The 16954-nt window shown below is 38.8% G+C and overlaps 2 protein-coding genes across 2 annotated transcripts; both read left to right on the top strand.

Annotated features, from left to right (window-relative positions):
• The first annotated feature begins 90 nt into the window (after positions 1 to 90).
• LOC106910206 (uncharacterized) lies at positions 91 to 11703 on the top strand. Its single transcript, XM_014976789.2, has 8 exons — positions 91 to 470; positions 2097 to 2759; positions 4567 to 4675; positions 6342 to 6437; positions 8781 to 9014; positions 9268 to 9290; positions 10363 to 10508; positions 10594 to 11703. Exons 2-8 carry the CDS (start codon positions 2131 to 2133, stop codon positions 10905 to 10907), a joined length of 1551 nt encoding a protein of 516 aa, XP_014832275.2. The 5' UTR covers positions 91 to 470; positions 2097 to 2130; the 3' UTR covers positions 10908 to 11703.
• A 922-nt stretch (positions 11704 to 12625) lies between these two features.
• mrpl48 (mitochondrial ribosomal protein L48) lies at positions 12626 to 16325 on the top strand. Its single transcript, XM_014976794.2, has 8 exons — positions 12626 to 12822; positions 13071 to 13123; positions 13217 to 13248; positions 13327 to 13412; positions 13962 to 14131; positions 14836 to 14938; positions 15028 to 15117; positions 16093 to 16325. Exons 1-8 carry the CDS (start codon positions 12802 to 12804, stop codon positions 16168 to 16170), a joined length of 633 nt encoding a protein of 210 aa, XP_014832280.1. The 5' UTR covers positions 12626 to 12801; the 3' UTR covers positions 16171 to 16325.
• Positions 16326 to 16954: the final 629 nt, after the last annotated feature.

A 16954-nucleotide genomic window follows, 5' to 3' on the forward strand; every position in this document is an offset into this window, starting at 1 on the left:
AAAGCTTCTGAATTTTTTTTTCTGGAAATAATAAAATTGTAAAAACGAATCAACTGATTGTTTGTTGCTTAGATTTCCGAGGGACCCTGAATGCGTCCTTTTCCCCGCATCACCCTGCTCTCTGCTCTGCTTTAGTTTCAGTTCGATGTCCGTCCGTTTGTCTGAGTGCAGGTGTGCGCGTGGACTCGCCGTTTCCCGTTAAATACCGAAAACTCCAGATGGGAAAGCCGACCATCCAGTGACCGGAGCTTTTACTGGGATAATACCCTAGTGTTTGGGGACTTTATGTGAGACGAAAGGGGAAAGAATCGAGTTTTGGCGTTAACGTATTAGCCACAGCACGACAGGTGAACCGCGGCTTTCAGATTTCAGACGTTAGCCTCACCGAGAAAGAGACATCTATTGCTCTGGAAACCAGGAGTCCAGCTTTGCTTGGAAGCCAGGCTGCATAAACCACATACATTATAGAGGTATGAAGCCGGGATTGCTTGTTTTTGACTTGTTTTGTTTTAGCTTATCTCGGTCTCAACAGCGGCACTAATGGAGATTAGTGGAGCAGGTGCAGAGAGTGGGCTAATTATCGGTTGACTCTGAAAGCGTCGTTACGACTAAATTTTGACACGTTTAACGGGTTGGTTTCGACTAAATAAAGCCATGGCCTGCATTATCAGGTGGACAATCACCAACTAATGTAGAAATATGTTGGAGAACACCAATTAGTTTTCATCTAAAGTGAAAAACAACCAGCAGGTTCCAGCTTATCTCCAGGTCATAGCCTTCAGGCATAGCGGCGGCTGTTTACACTAAAGCTATCTCGGCTGGCATCAAAATAAAGGTTTTAAAACGGGATTTATTTAGTCGTATGTGTTTTTAATTTTTTCTTTTTTCAAAGAAAGTGAAAATGAATTGGGTGAACAACTAAAACTTGAGGTAAAACTAATTTAAGTAAATCCGTTTATTTTTAAATCAAAGGAAATCTTTTTTTTCTCACTTTGGTTGAACCACTACGTTTGTTTAATTGTGCAAACAAATTAATTTCAATTTTTAAATCCCAGTTGATCTCTTAGTCATTTCATGGTTTATCTCCTGGTGGTTAAAATGTATTGTTACCCACAAAGTGGTAAATAAATGCTTAAAAACAATAAATTATGTGGCTGATTTTCAGGTACAAATGGACATTAAACACGGTTTCAGTGGCCCGAAAGTTTAAGATGAAACCAAGGCTCTGTCATCAACAGGAATAAGAAAAAAATGATAGAAGAGAAATCCTGGGATTGTTTGTAATATCAACAGGAAATCCTCAAACACTGATGCCAAATCAAGCAAAATGGCTGCTGCAGACTCTCTGACTGGAGAGTTAAATATTGTTCTATTACCATTAAACCGCCAACCCACATGACCAAAATGTACTCACTTTATTTACGGTAGAATCAGCATGTTTTTTTGGTAACTACGTGTAGTTGGATTGTTTTTCCTTGCTAAGAAAATTCTTGGAGTTTGGAAGGGATTGAGAAATCAGCAGAAACTCTGGAATATCTGGATCGACATTTTAAGTTGATGCTGAAGAATTGTTGGAGTCAGAATTCATGAAATGTTTGAAAATGGTAACAAACCACACAAGTGATGAAACAGGAGGATTAATGTAATTTTTGTTGGCCTGCATTCATCTTACCAGTAATTTGGCGAGCTACATCAATAAATCCAGTTTATCAGGTATGCAACACGTGGCTCATTAAGGCAAGATGAGGCAGGTGTTTAATAACTTTCAGTTCAAAAATGCTTTGTTTATCCCATACGGAAACTTAAAGGTAACTCGTATCATCCAAGTACCCTCAAAGAGTCATTTGCTTTTGCCACTCATTTTTTAAAGGAGCACAGCAGAGAGACAGTGGAGTTGGCAATATCTTCAGGGAAATCTTAAAAAAAAAAAAAAAAATCAGTAAAAGGTTCAAAAATCTCAATGCCTTTTGAAGAATCTGTAATCAGAATAGATCTTTGCAATCCATGGTCTCCATGATCTGAATTCCTCTTTCCCCGTCTTCTTCGGAGTCTTTCTTTGACCTCTTCCCTCATCCAACTTCTTCCTCTGCCTGCAGGTCTCTCCTCGAGGTCCGCTGCCTGAAAAGCGCCATGGCCTCCGCCCACTCGGAACAGTGCAGCGTCCTGCAGGACGAGCTCACCTGCCCGGTGTGCCTCGACGTGTACCGGGATCCCCGCCTGCTCCCCTGCGGACACAACTTCTGCAAGATCTGCCTCGACCGGCTGAGGCGGCAGGCGGAGCGAGGCCACGTCCGCTGTCCGGAGTGCCGGGAAAACCACCAGAGCGGCACCAACTTCCAGAAAAACTTCAAGCTAGCCAACATCGCCGACGACTACCTCCGCAGGCGGAGGGCCATGACGGCGGCCGCCTCCGCTTTAAAGTCCCAGGAACCGCTTTCGTTCTCTGCAGCACAGCTAGCCAAGACCATCTTCGCCGTTCAGTGCGACTACTGCCCCGCAGCAGCCGCCGGCGCCTCAGGATTCAGCTCCTTTGGGGACAAGTCCTCTACTAGTGCTTGTCTTTCTCAGGAAGGCAAAGACAAGCAGGACGCCGCTTCGTCAACGCTGGCGGTCAAGACGTGCCTGAAGTGCGAGGTGTCCATGTGCCAGGAGCACCTGAAGCCGCACCTGGAGCTGCCGGCGTTCCGGGAGCATGTTCTCGCAGACCCAATGCTGGACTTCTGGAAGAGGAAGTGCCTGGATCACGACGAAGTCTACAGGTAGGAGGCAGATGTTACAGCCTATGCGCTCTTCTTCTTCTAAGCTCTTAATTTTATGATGAAACTGCAAAAAAATTGTAGACAATTCCCTTCTAATCATAAAACAAAAAGAGCAATAAATTGATTTCAGAATTTCCCCAGAAAACCTGCAAAGCCCGGTGCTAGGAGCGTAAAGGCAGTCTACCAGCATGTTTGTGCTAAAAATTGTTAGAAATTTGGAGGAGCACGAACAGGTGTCAGCTTGTGAGGTCAATTTGCAGGCACAGGGTGTGGACCCCTCCAATGTGTCAACCATAAACCTAACTTAATCCATCTTTATTTTAAATAGGGTTTTTTATGTGACAGTGACATTAAACAAACAACGCTTAGTCCTGTGGCGGTGAAAGTAAAGCCTGGTGTCCCGCCAGTGTGTTTATAATACACTTGGGGAAAACACTGGATTTTATCCATGAATTGAATTTTGGGTATTTTGAATATTTTGTTTTTGGGGCAAAAAAGAAATATATATATATATATATATATACCATAAATGGTTTCCTAGTATTTTCATACTTCTGAGTGACGCCCACATCACCATCTTGTTTGACAAGTGTGTTACACAGCTTCCATTTATTTGGAATATAAGGCTTACGCTAACTTATTGTCAATGTTACAATAAAATACAGTTGAAATAATACAAGATTGAAGTCTTAACATTACGAGAATGAAGTAATTGTATGAGAACTCAACACAAAAAAATAATTATCCAAGCTTTTTTCTAATTTTCAGACGTTCTTCCGGTCTTTATCCTGTTAATGTTATTATGACTATATTTTCTTAAACATAAATTCTTGTAGTCAAGCCCTAATAGTTTATTGTACATCTCATAGAAGGGGTGATTGAAATAATCAACATTTTTAAAAATAATTTCAGCTTTTTTTTTCTTCTTAAGAGAAGAAAGTGAATCAGTATGGAGGAAAAAAATGTAGATTTTATTTTATTTTTGAGCCATATCACCCAGCTCCAACATATGTTCTCCAACACAGTTTCCCATGGTTACGTGTTATGTAACCATGAGAAACTACTTATATGTTTCAGCTTTTCAATATTCATTTTGGCGGCAGCAGATAAATGGTGACATTGGACTTGATCTTCAGTTCAATGAATAATTCAAAATGAAATGGGTTGAACCAGATGAAGATGAAGTCCAGCCTGTTTGTGAAGCAGATGCTTATATTCTCATTTTTACAGTTCAGTTTTCTGTTAAGAAATGGATCATCTGTAATGTTATAGTTGGTGCCATGTTGTAGTTTGAGAAAGTGATTTCTCAGGGAGCCAGGCGGCGTCCAGAATGAAGTTGTTTTGTGTTACTGTCTCACCTAAACCTACAGACCTTCTGACAAATAAACAGAAAACCTGCTGCAAATTCTCACTTTTATAATAACAGCAAACATATCTGCTGCAGTGGTTGGAGCTTATTTTCTAAGACTCAACTGATCAGTTCAGGTTCTTCCATTCTTTTTTAATGAGATGACAAGAAACAAGTTCAGTTTTTATAAGTTGTTTATTTTTATGACAATAAAGGAAACAGAATCAGAAGAATTTAATGTTTCCCAGTCTGAACAAAGTTACTAATGGTTCAATAATGGCAGATTTTCACGTAAGGATCAGAGTAATGATGCCATATGTTAAGAGTCTTAATGTTTTATCTATGATTGCAACTTTTCTACAGAAATGTTGCTTCTCCCACACAGTAATCAGATTTTAAGATTTACTTGATCTGAACCAAGTGTCTGTTTTCTATATTTTATTTCCTGTTATTCTCCAGATATTACTGCATGGATGACAAGATGTGTGTTTGCAACGCCTGCACCATAGAGGGAGGACACTCAGGACACACCATCAAGACCCTGAAGAACACCATGAAGGATCTGAAGGTACCAACAGAACCTCCTAGGAGTTTTATCCCATCTGCTACTTCTGCTGACTTCAAGTCCATCACAATCACTTCATGCTGTTTCCAATACAACAACAATAATAACAAAAAGTCAGAATTAAAATCTACTGACTGCCTTAAGGTTTTGTCTCAAAAGAAAATAAACTGTTAAACATATTTATCAAATAATTGACCACTTATGTCAGCTGTAACCCCTGAAACTGATCTGTTGGTTGTGACCAGCAGCGCAGTGGCACTGAGTCATTGTTTCTAAGCCACCCAGAAATGAGGAAAAATGTCTGATTGGTTTTATTTAGTGCTGCACACTTCCTCCTCTCACTCTTTCAGCTGGAGTTTTAGGACGTGTAGAAAATATGAAAAAAACTCCTAACAATGTCTGTCACATTTGGTCTTATTTTGATCACATTAGTGGTACTAAGAGGTTTATATTGTTTGGAAAAGTAACTGGTTTGTTTTTATTGTCTCTCTGTCAGGATAATGATGGGAATATGTCATTTCCCCCCCACCTTATTTCTACAGGACATAAACCTGTTGATGCTCAATAAATTCAATGCTTTCTTTTTTACATTAATTTCTACTTGTATTACATATGTTTAATTTGTGGTTAAACACAACAGTTTGAGTAATTTACTTAACCATATTTTAGTTTTTGTCTCGCAGGCTTATTCAAATATTTCAAGGAAGGAAACTTTCACATTTAATTCAGTCTTAATTGAACTTTTGGTTCTTATTCTGTCTGATTTTGAAAAGATAAAGATAATGCTTTAAGGAAACCAAGTGTAGAAAATTAACCATTATCACGATGAGTAGATCACTAATCAGTGAGTAGATCACTAATCGGTGAGTAGATCACTAATCGGTGAGTAGATCACTAATCGGTGAGTAGATCACTAATCGGTGAGTAGATCACTCTACTAGTTCTCTAGTTCCGCTCTAAAAACTGAAAGCCAGTTTCTGCATTTAGTTGGTTTCTGATTAGAGGAGCCTACAAATTATAAGATTCAGTCATTACTCAGTTTTAGGTTAAAATTTTGAAGTCAGAGAAAATGTAGAAGGCTGAGTGTGAAAATATGTGAGATTTTGAAATAAAAAAATTCATAGAAGAGTTGAGACAAACTAGAAATCTGTTTATAAGCAGCAAGAATCAATTTTCTTTCAGATTTACTTCAACCAAGGCAAATATATAGAATCCACATGAATAAATAATAATAGTTAGAGAATGAAAGGACAGTCATGTGACTTTGTCCAGCTTCTCTGGGTGTTAAAGCCACTTCCTGTTCTTTGTTTCCTTTGAACAATGCCACATAGAGAGGAGATGCTTCCAGGCTACTGCTGTGGAGACAACAAGAAGCAGAAATGTCACGAACTCACCTAAAAGTGAAGCGTAATAAACCACCAAAAACCTGCAGACGTCACCTTGTCCCAAACATTGAAGACATTTACTTTTATTTCAGGACATAGTTTTGTTAAGGACACCATTTTATATCAGTTTCCTCACATGAATGTTTTAAGAGCTCCAGAGACCAAATTGAATTCTAATGATTATTTTTCTTCATGTAGGTATTGTCATCTTGCTGCTTGTATGACATGTTAGTCATTTCTGCAGTGTAACTTGAATTGAACCCCTTCATGTTGCTGTCCTCCAGAGCGCTATGGACAAACAGCTGTACAGGCTGGAGAGGAAGAACAGCCTGGCAGAGAGGAAGCTGCAGGAGCAGAAGGAGAAGGAGAGACAAAATAAGGTAAAACGCAACAATCCAACCTGTTCAGCTGGGTTTAACTCATCTATTAACTGCTGCTTTCATGACACCCCTGGTTTGGCATTATGTTCTCTGATAAATGACTTTAGATCACTTGGGAAACAAAATCAAGACACGTTACATTTGACATTTGATGTGTTAAAAATGTCATTTTCTTTTGCATCTTTTTTGCGGTGTTATGGACAGGACACTTTGGAGCGCGTCTGGTTCAGAAGCGCGTTCCAAACCTTTGGTTGACATGGCACCTTTAATTCCAGTCTCCAATACACACAGAACAGAAAACATTAAAGAGAATGCCATGTTGTGTTAATCCATTTATAGTCTAAACAGAGGAGCCGGCAGTCTATCTTGAGGAAATAAGGATGCAGAAGTTAAATAGATCATAACAAGCAAAGTGCGCTGCACAACCAATGAGGACGCAGACCCCGCCGCTGCAAGAATTAAACTTAACTCGCACTGTGGTTTTAACAAATGGAGCTGGAAGATGTTACCCTCTTGCGCCAAGGAGGAGAGCGGTGAATGTAAGATCTGTCTGCTTTGGGGAAGCAAAATCGCACAAAAAAATCCCTGTGGAAGCGCACATGTGGACTCCACACAGGGTGAAAAGGTCGCAGGGTTCAATTTATCGGTTTGGATCAGATGGATCCAACTGATGAACTAGTACAGATTTCTCTTCAGATGAAGACCAGCAGGACATTGTGAGGCACTGTGCTCCACTTAAGTTGAAGTGCTTAAGTGAAATTGTTTAATTTAATTTATTATAAGTTATTGGGGCCACAGTCAGTGGTTTTTGTCACTACAGAGGAAAAGTAAGATGCTTCCATCTGCCCTGTGTGTGATGGGATCTGGATTCACTGTCCAACTAGGTGAATATTAACTAAACTGCATAAAAAAATGCAGTTGAACAGACTATGTTAACATGATTATAATTAGGGCTGTTGTAAACGAATATTTTAGTAATCGAGTAATCTATCGATTATTCTTACGATTAATCGAGTAATCGGATAAAAAAAATAATAATAAAATGAAATATTGGTAAATCTGGCATAATACCGGTGTTACTATCAGATATCAATATCAGTCCAATTTTTCATATTTGAGCATCCCTAACAGTTGCTTTTTTGTAGTTTAGAAAACTAACCTGTAACAATAATAGCTCACTTTCTAAGTTAACCAGAAGAAAAGTTATAGAAAAATCTGAAATTATATTGAATTTAATAACAAAGAGGCAGGCTCACAAATGTGCTTATAAAAAATGTCTACAATCCAGCTTTTAGTTTATGTATTCATCTTCAGTGAGTTTAATAGATTAATTAAACTCACCTTGCCACCTAACCTATCACGCTTTGGGTTTGAAAATACGGGAAATGCCGCCTGGAGTGGGAGGAGAGGGCGAATGAACGAACGTAAGATGGGGTGGAGGGGAGGAAATAGACCAGCGGACTGACGAACCGTTAGACCGGGGAACGAACACGGGGGAAGCAATACGGGATATTTACCACACCTTCACTGGTCACACTCAGAAACTCATCTACCAGCCATGTACGATGCGCTCCGCCACCCGTTTCTTCAGACCGGGATATGAAATTTATTGTGCGGTTCGTCGGTAAAGCTACATTTACACGGTAAGCATCAGCTACTCAGCCGCCCGCCCTGTTCAGGCTATCCGCTCACCTCAGCGCTCTTCCCGCCGTTCGCTTTCAACCAGCAGCCCCGGAGGAGAAATGCTGCCGTACTCCAGGCATTCCCCCAGTCATTTTAAGGATGCTTATTGGTTCCCCAAGAACGATAAAAAGTCGGGCATTATCATCAATCAATAAAATCCCCACGGGCCAATCTTGAAGATTGGACTTTATGCCGCTGAGACTTAGCTTTTGTCAACAACTCAGAGGCGGAAGTGAGAGCTCCGCGCAACGCAAATGAAGTCCCGGCCGGAACACGGTGCGCCAACTAATAAAACATAAATTAACGAAGCTTCGAGGCAGGTAAATTTTCCTCGAGGAATTTTAGTAATCGAGGTACTCGAATCATTCGAGGAATCGTTTCAGCCCTAATTATAATTAGAAATTGATGGGTAAAAATCGTACATGCCGGATTTTTTTAATGCCGTCCATTAAAATGATAGACATCAAAAAAAGTCTAGTGTGACCTCTGTCTCCAATGTTCCTTCAATTAGATTAAACATGAGCTTCATTTAGTAACTTTTATCATGGAATTTTGTGTTTTGTAATATCAGAGTGACGTCATTAATGACAGTATTTTGTGCGTTTTTCCCTCTGAAACTGAGTTTGTACCTCTGTCCTTCCTGCATGGTGTTTCATCCAGAAGTTCAAGGAGGACGCAGAGCAGTGCCTGACGCTCCTGGAGGACGAGATGAAGACCAGAGTGCAGCGCTTCATCCTCACACTGAGAGAATTCACTCGCACCCAGTGCGAGATCAACGGCTCGGCCATTCAGAAGAACATCTCCAGGATCTGTCAGGACCAGACGCGCCTTGACGAGGTGCGCTGCAGCATCGAAAGCCTCGTGCAGGAGAGCGACCCGTTCCGCTTTGTGGAGGTAAGCACTTCTCGCTGCTAATGGTGCGTTGTACACCAGCTTGTTCCGATGCAATACCTGCTGGTAATGATTTTATATTTGAGCCTACTAAATGTTAAAACAGTTGGCTTGGAGAAAAAGTGATCTTTATTTGAATTTAAAACTGTAATGAAAAGCTAAGACCCATTTAAATTAATTTTCTGTATTGATTAGCATAACTTGTGCCTAACTTTGTTCATGTTATATGTTTCTGAATGTTTTGTCTTGATTTCAGGCATATAAAACCACAGGAAAACAGTAAGTACCAATTTCATCTTTATCATTTATTGATGGATTTTTAATTTGATCTGTTTGATGTCATACAATGGAATTGTTTTTGTACTTTCAAACTAAATACAAGGAACTATGGAGATCTTTTTGTAGCTGTGGTCTTCATATATTCTATGAGGTGATGGACTTTGTCTATCACTCCGAAAACTTGTATTTCTTTCACAACCTGATTTGACGCGTTTAGTTAATGTGTAGACTTATCGATATCTTCATTAAATATCAGTAAGCATGTTTTATTTCTAAAATATCTTCCAGATAAAAATCAGTTCTCTACAAGAAAACAACAGAGCAATAAAATGACCAGAATTTCAAGTTAAACTTAAAACAGTGAAACTTCATATCTCCATTACACAAGTCTGTATCTGTCTTGAGTCTCAATAGTGTAATGATGCTCCTGCAGCTCTTTCTACAGATCTGATGCTGTGGCTTTTACAGTTTCATCTCCAGCTATTATTGGCTGCCAAGGATATTTTTTGGACGTGTCAAAATTCCAAGGCAGTAGAATTGTAACTCTTCAATGTGTAAATATACTGCACATGTGTACGTGTGTACATGTGCAGTATATTCAGTCTTATTCAGATGTTTTTGTGTCGTTTCCTTCAGTGGTTCTTGGTACAGCGCCACCACAGGCGAGAAGAGGAACAGGATTTTCAATTAGTTCAGTTCATTTGACATTACAGTGTGAAAGAAAACCACACCAGCTGAAAATGTAATAAATGTTACAACTTTGGTCAAACAGAGTCTGGTGTGAAAACACTCTAAGATTCAGACTTGTGTTGCGGTTAAGTGGCAAAAACAAGACTTTAGACTTGGAGTAGATTCAGTCTCATGGATGTCCTCTCCAAAACAGGAATACTTTATGAACCTGCCAGGACTTAATTTAATCAGGATAATGACGGCGTTTGTGTTCGACTTGAATTGTTTTTAGCTCTGTGTATTGGTGCCACCACGCTACTCAGGATCTATAAATCACCTTTAAACAGACTTTACCTGTAACTATTACTGTAACTCCTTACTGTAACTATTTTCTTTATGACAGGTGCCGTAGACAGCTTAGGAAAAATATGTTCTACCCCGAGTACGTCGAAATGGAGACGGAGATCCTTGGAATAAGGATGGAGGAGGAAATGACCAAATTTCTTGACGATCTACCTTGTCACATCGTCGCTGCCATCAACTCCTTATGTGAGTTTTTATTTTATTTTTCAAACGTTCAGAACATTCCACACATGCAGAAAATCACATTGCTCTGAACCCTACCGACCCTCAGGTAGTCTTTCTGACCACGAGGAGGAGGAGGAACATGAGGACAATGAGGAAGAGGTGGCCGAGGATGAGGACGATGATGATGAAGACGAACTGGAGGACAGCAGCGAAGAGGAAATGAGGAGCGACGAAGAGGAAGAAGAAGCGCACGACGACCTGGCCGACGACCACTTAAGCCTATGGGAGGATGACGAAGGGGAGGAGGAGGAGGAAGGAGAAGAGGAAGAGGAGGAAGGGGATGACGATGAAGATGAAGATGAAGACAATGAGGATGTAGAGGAAGAGGAGGAGGACGATGAGGAAGAGCGAGGGGTTTAAGTGAAGCGATTAGCTGTGGTAGGACCAGATGTTTGAACGTTTCCTCCCGCTGGATCCACTTGAAGCTAACTTCACTGACAGCCCAACGCTAAACTGTGATGCTACCGCTAAGCTACATCAAAGTGCTTTATATGAGAGATTCACTGTAGATAAAAACCCGGCTCACATCAAAAACATGAATGTACCATGACATAATATGTACCAAACCTTTGCATGGCTGCACTGCTCCATTTTCTATCACTTTGATAAATATTTTACTAAATCCAATATATTTCCCTGCAGAGGCATAGAAAGGCAACCGTAGTCTTGCCTGATAAGAAATGAATGTTTATTCATTTGAAGAAAAAGCATTCAATTTCTTACTTTCACTTCACTTTGTCAGCATGTTTGGTTTCTCAAGGAAAAGCGAACACAAAACATCTGGCCTGGTGTTTGAACAAGCTGTGTGTGTGGTGCTGTTTTATGCATTACAAGTTAAAGTGTGTGTGTGTGTGGCAGCGAGGGGAAGTATTGCAATGTGATACGTTTACATTAGATGGTAGAAAAAGTAAGGCTTTAAAAGCAGTGCTTGCATTGTATAAAGAATTGTCAAATGTTTCTATGCACACTTCAAATGTGAATTTTAAAGGAGCAGTTTTAGCTCGTATGAAATTTTGCACTTTAACATTCAGATATTTCAGGCAGAACAGAACATCTTTTTACTAAAGATTGATTTTTTTTCTGATTGTGACTGTAAGGGGCCAAAATAAGATAAGATGTGCATATTATTAATAAAGTCTGAATTGAATATTTCAAATGATGTTGCTTGTCTGACTCGGAGCATCAAGATCACTCAACAGAAATGTCTTTTTTTTTTTCAAATGCTGTCGGCTAGCAAAAATCATTTATTTGGACTCCTGAACATAAATTAGACTTCATTTTAGTTTTTCTGGTAATTCTGAGTTTTGGATGCAACATTTTCTTTGTTTTTTAAAAGAATTATTGTAATAATAAGAGATTCGTTCATATTAACTAATGGATAAATTGTTGCCACTTCTTTCTTAGATTTTTTTTTTATATTGTTTATTTCCTTTTAACTTCTTCCAATTTCTTTTTAAAGTCTGTTTGGCTGTGAACACAACAGTTTGACCTCAGTCTCATGAAATAAGCCTAGATTTTGCTATGATTTTTATCATAGCAAACTGATGTTTTCATCAGAAAACATCAGTTTTCTGATGTTTTCTGAAAACTGATGTTTTCAGAAAACATCAGTTTTTCTGATGAAAAACTGATGTTTTTCATCAGAAAACATCAGTGTAGTCTGTCAATAACTGAATGAGCGCATACGTTTTATTTAGGATATTATTAAATATTTATTTCTTATTAGGATCTGACTGTCGGTGGTCAGGAGCAGCCCAGTTCCTGACTACGAGTGGATTGAATGTGTTTAATGGCTAATAAGTTAGCCATTAAACACAGTAGTTCACTTAAAAAGAGGGAGTCAGATCTATTACACACAAATTATGGTAAATAAGGGGTTGCTTTGTATTCATTTTGATCGACTAACAGCTAATGAAACCTCAAAATGTAAATACAGAAATATTAGTTTGCAGTCATCAGGGAGACTGCTGAGTTGATAGACAGGATTCATGAATACTTATATTTTTACTTATACGTATGAATTGCTGGATAAAACACTATGACGGAGGAACGATACAACACCGGAACGCTTGTAGTTGTCACTCTAATCGACGGACCGAAAATACGACGTTCCGACTTCCTGTGTGTGTTTCCGTTCTCAGCAAGTGTAAAAATGCGTGTTTAGAAGATTTTTTTGTGTGTTTTTGCTAGTTTAGCTGAGGTTGTTAGTTTTACTGTGACTCACGCGGCGTGTTTTCAACACAGTGCAGACACAATGAACCACATATTCCGCAAGGTAAGGCTAATTGGGAGCTTTTTGTGCTAGCTGTTAGCTTTTAACTGGAGGTCATAATGGAGCGGAGCTCTGCTGTTTAATACCAAAAACTATGTTTATGGCACCTATGTTGCTCTTTTATGTTACGAATACACGTATGAGACGTTTTTGTAATTTTGTAAAATATAATTTATATATTGAAATATATCACCAACATTTCTAAAGTTGATATAAGGTGTTTGAAATCCCTCGTTTTTCATCCTTCCCAGTTGCAAGTGACTTTCCCACAGCAGGCATCTATCCTGAATCAGTCGTTATGCAGGTACTGTTATTTGATTTAATGGTTGACTCCCTCTGGTGCTTGAAAACTTTAACAGCAGTCACTATGTTTTTGATTGTCCTGTAATCTTTGCAGAGCCACACCGTCCATTCAGCATCCGGTGTGGTGTGAGTACAAAACCTTAGAGGTGTTGCTTCTCCATAATGTTTATGTCAACATGCTTTTGAGTTTTTGTTTTGTTTCAGGTACTGCAGCTATAAATGAAAGACAGTACAGAGATATGCCAACACACGGGATTGGACGGTGGAGGCATTTGTTACTCAAACAGGCAGTAAGTCTCCAAAGTTTGATACAAAGTTAATCATATTAAAATACAATCACACACTGTGTTTTATCATTTATCAGGTAATATTTGAGGCTTTATCTCTGAGATCCGAGTGAGGTTTTAGCTTTCTTTGTGGCCACATGGTCTACAGTCAGTGGGTAGATCTTAAAGTTGAGGAGGAATGTTTTCCCTCCTCAACAGATAAAACTTTTTTGGTTTTATCTGTTTTTATCTGATTAACACTCATCAATATTTTTCAACTTTTGTCAAATGTCCTCATCAAAATCATCAAAAATGTTGATCAATGTTTTCACTACTAATCAAAGGCTACTCTAATCTGGTGGGTTTGTAGCATTGATTTCAAGGCTCTCGGTGTTTCAGCATCTCTTAGGTTTGTATGCCAAATCATTCTTTTCCCAAATCTTCCTGAAGTGTAGAAGCTGCCTAACAATTATGCACATCTCGATTGGTTGTTGATCGTCTTAGGCCACACCATGTTTCATTATAAAACACCTGATATACTTTACTTTATGAAGGCTTTTTTTTGTTGTTCAGCCCAAGAAGAAGAAAGACAGAAACCAGCAAAAAGAGCTTGTTTCAGCGACTGATACGGCGTACGGGACTCTGAACGTGACGGTGTCCGGGTACGACATGACCGTGGTGGAGCATTACTCCCAGTACATCCACAACTTCTGCAACCGGCTCAACATCAAAGTGGCAGAAAGGTGACGATCAGCAGGAGAAAGCTGCAGTGTAGCAACAGTCTCAGGATAGTCATCACGAATATGAAAGCCATCTCAAAAACATAAGTTTGAATTGATCATGGATTTCCTCCCAAGAACACAGAGATTTTATACAGGACTTGTACAGTCCCCTCCAAGAGTGTTGAACATTTTGAGTTTGGGTGTGGTTTAGTTTAACATTCATGGAAAAACCTTACATAACCTTGTTTTAGAGCAGAAAGTACGGCGGCCCCTGTAAGAAAGGCTTACAGTATTCAATTATGCTGCATGCACTGATCAGCACATTATTGCGAAGGAATGCAAAAGAAAAAAAAAAATTCCCATGTCCCCTGAAGGGCTCGTTAAATTTGCAATCAACTCACAGTTATTTATTAGCATGAAAAAAATGCATGGATCTGTTGATTTAGCGTGAATTCCTGCAAAAAATTGACATTAAGTGGATAACTCTGCAATTTAAGCCCCAAATGAGGTAATTTAAAGATAGGTATATATTTCTAAAGCAGTGGTAAACAGATGTCCATCTAAAGTTTATGTCTAAACCAAATAAATTGGCTGAATCTGGAGCACAGATATAGAATTGACTGCCTTATGAATTAAACTGTTAAATAAGTTGCTGTGTACATTTTAAATAGTGAATCAAACGTAAACAAAAGCAGTAATATTTTTCTTATGTCCTCGACTCACAGCTACGCTTTGCCAACCAAGAGCACAGAAGTGTTGCTAATGCAAGAACAAGGCAACAAAACGTACGTGGACGCCGTCCTGAAGACCCACCGGCGCGTCGTCCAGGTCTTTCTAAAAGTCCCCTAAGCTGCAGGTTTGATTAGGTTCTGGAGAACGTTGTGGAAGCTGACGGAACGTGTTGTTTCTGTGTTTAGTTGAGTAGTTTGAACGCCTCGCTGTGTCCCGTCTTCATGGACGTTATTCTGAAGAACCAACCAGAAGGAGTTCAGCTCTCGGTGCAGGAGGTGAGTCAGATCTGATCCTGGATATTACAGCGTGTTGGTGTGATTGGGATTCATTTGTTGTCTTATAGTTTTGGACTTTTGTAAAGTGCATTTTCATGGCATTTATTGTGACATAGTACTTCATAAGTAAATCAAAGTGTTTTTCCTAAAAATAAACACACCGAATAATTAAAAGCCCAAAATCAAGACGACTTGTGTGCAACAATGAGTACAGATAAACCTCTGACAAGATCCATACAGCCCCGTTTAAGTCCAACCAACAATGATTGATGGCGCTTAGACCCTCCCCCTGGCTCTGATTAGTTGTTCCTGACTGGTTTTATTTCTGTAGATTTATGTAGTTTCAGACCATTCTGTCACAACATAGTGACAGTTTTTCTGTAAAAGTTGCAAACTGCAGTTTTAATAAGAACTACTCCTAATGAATTGATTCATTTTTCATAGTTCACCACCTAATCATTCACAGCAAAGTTTGTGTTCATTTATCCTGCTTTCTCATAAGGTAAAAGGAAAAGAATGACTTAATTTCCAAAATCGCTGCACTAATCCACATTTTATTGCTTTAATAGTTTGACTGAACAGCAGTCTAATATATTATGTTTGTAACTTCGGTCATCCCTGAAGATGAAATAAAAAAATCTTAATATAGTAAGTCCAAAGCACACTTTGCTCCCAATGCTTATTTTAAGTTAATTGGCACATGGTATGAAGGGAGCGTTTACTACTACTATCATGATTTAGTGACCCTTAAAATGTTTTCTTAGTGAATTTTGAAGATTTTCTCTTCAGTTACCTGCTGTGTTTAAATCTAGTTCACTTGTGCTAGATTTAAACACAAAGCGAAAACAAATCACACGTTTTCTGTCTGCCGTTACTACAGGTTAATGAAACAAACTGGTTTAATGCAGTAAAAAAAAAACACCATCTAACTGTACCAGTAATATTCTACTTTTAACCCCTCTCTTTCCACCGCAGCACACGGAGGCGGATTATCAAACACGCTTTAAGGCGCGTCCAGAGCTGGAGGGGCTCGTCGCTCAGATCAACCATTAGGATGTTCTCAAGGTTCCTCTGAAACTTTATTTCCACAAAATGAGCAAAACCTGTTTGTTTAAAATGGATTTATACCCATCTGTCCTACTGTTGCTATTTTTCTTGTTTCCAAAAACCTGTTTGAAATAAATAAATCATAATTTAAAAAAAAAAAACACATTTTCCTCATCCTCTTTCAAAAAAACTTTCCTTCAATTTGCCTTTTCCATTTAATTGGGATTTATGTGTTAATATAGAAATGCTGTAGGATTGAATTGTATATAAGACATTTGGTTTATATGTGGGGCATTATGGGATTGCTGGATTAAATTGTATATACTGCATTAATAATTATTCTTTGTTGCCAATCTATTATTAGTTTATTTATTAGGGCTTTTGTTTGTGCTGGTAAGTAATTTTTTGTTAGTTATTCCTTCATCTCGAGGAACGTTTGTCTGACAAGGTGAAGATTATGTACATTTGTACATTTCTTCATGAAATAACTGCTATAATACTAATATGACTAAACTGGTTAATAACTCCTGGATGGAAATTGAAACTTTGTTGTTGGCAGGGGAGACTGCAGAAAAGTGTGTCAGTCATTGATGGTAAAACTCCCCCCACCGCAAAACTGACATTATATGAGGCCATTAATGAGCATGTACTCAAACAGTTTTGTTCAGTTCAGATTTTTTTGTATGTCCAACAGTTGGTGAGTGAAAGACATTAAGAGACCAATTTGCCTACACACTTTTCATAAATGGTATAAAAAACCAGAGAACCTGGAGAAAAACTTTACATCCAA

The sequence above is a fragment of the Poecilia mexicana genome, unplaced genomic scaffold (genome assembly GCF_051168715.1).
Source record: "Poecilia mexicana isolate PSO_F unplaced genomic scaffold, ASM5116871v1 scaffold_18, whole genome shotgun sequence".
NCBI classification, from domain to species: domain Eukaryota; kingdom Metazoa; phylum Chordata; class Actinopteri; order Cyprinodontiformes; family Poeciliidae; genus Poecilia; species Poecilia mexicana.

Excerpts from the sequence above, each read along its gene's own strand:
- LOC106910206 (XM_014976789.2), top strand. The coding sequence starts at position 2,131 with ATGGCCTCCGCCCACTCGGAACAGTGCAGCGTCCTGCAGGACGAGCTC. Across the intron at positions 4,676-6,341 it reads ACACCATGAAGGATCTGAAG|AGCGCTATGGACAAACAGCT; the intron begins GTACCAACAGAA and ends GCTGTCCTCCAG. Across the intron at positions 6,438-8,780 it reads AGAAGGAGAGACAAAATAAG|AAGTTCAAGGAGGACGCAGA; the intron begins GTAAAACGCAAC and ends TGTTTCATCCAG.
- mrpl48 (XM_014976794.2), top strand. The coding sequence starts at position 12,802 with ATGAACCACATATTCCGCAAG. Across the intron at positions 13,124-13,216 it reads CTGAATCAGTCGTTATGCAG|AGCCACACCGTCCATTCAGC; the intron begins GTACTGTTATTT and ends TAATCTTTGCAG. Across the intron at positions 13,413-13,961 it reads ATTTGTTACTCAAACAGGCA|CCCAAGAAGAAGAAAGACAG; the intron begins GTAAGTCTCCAA and ends TTTGTTGTTCAG.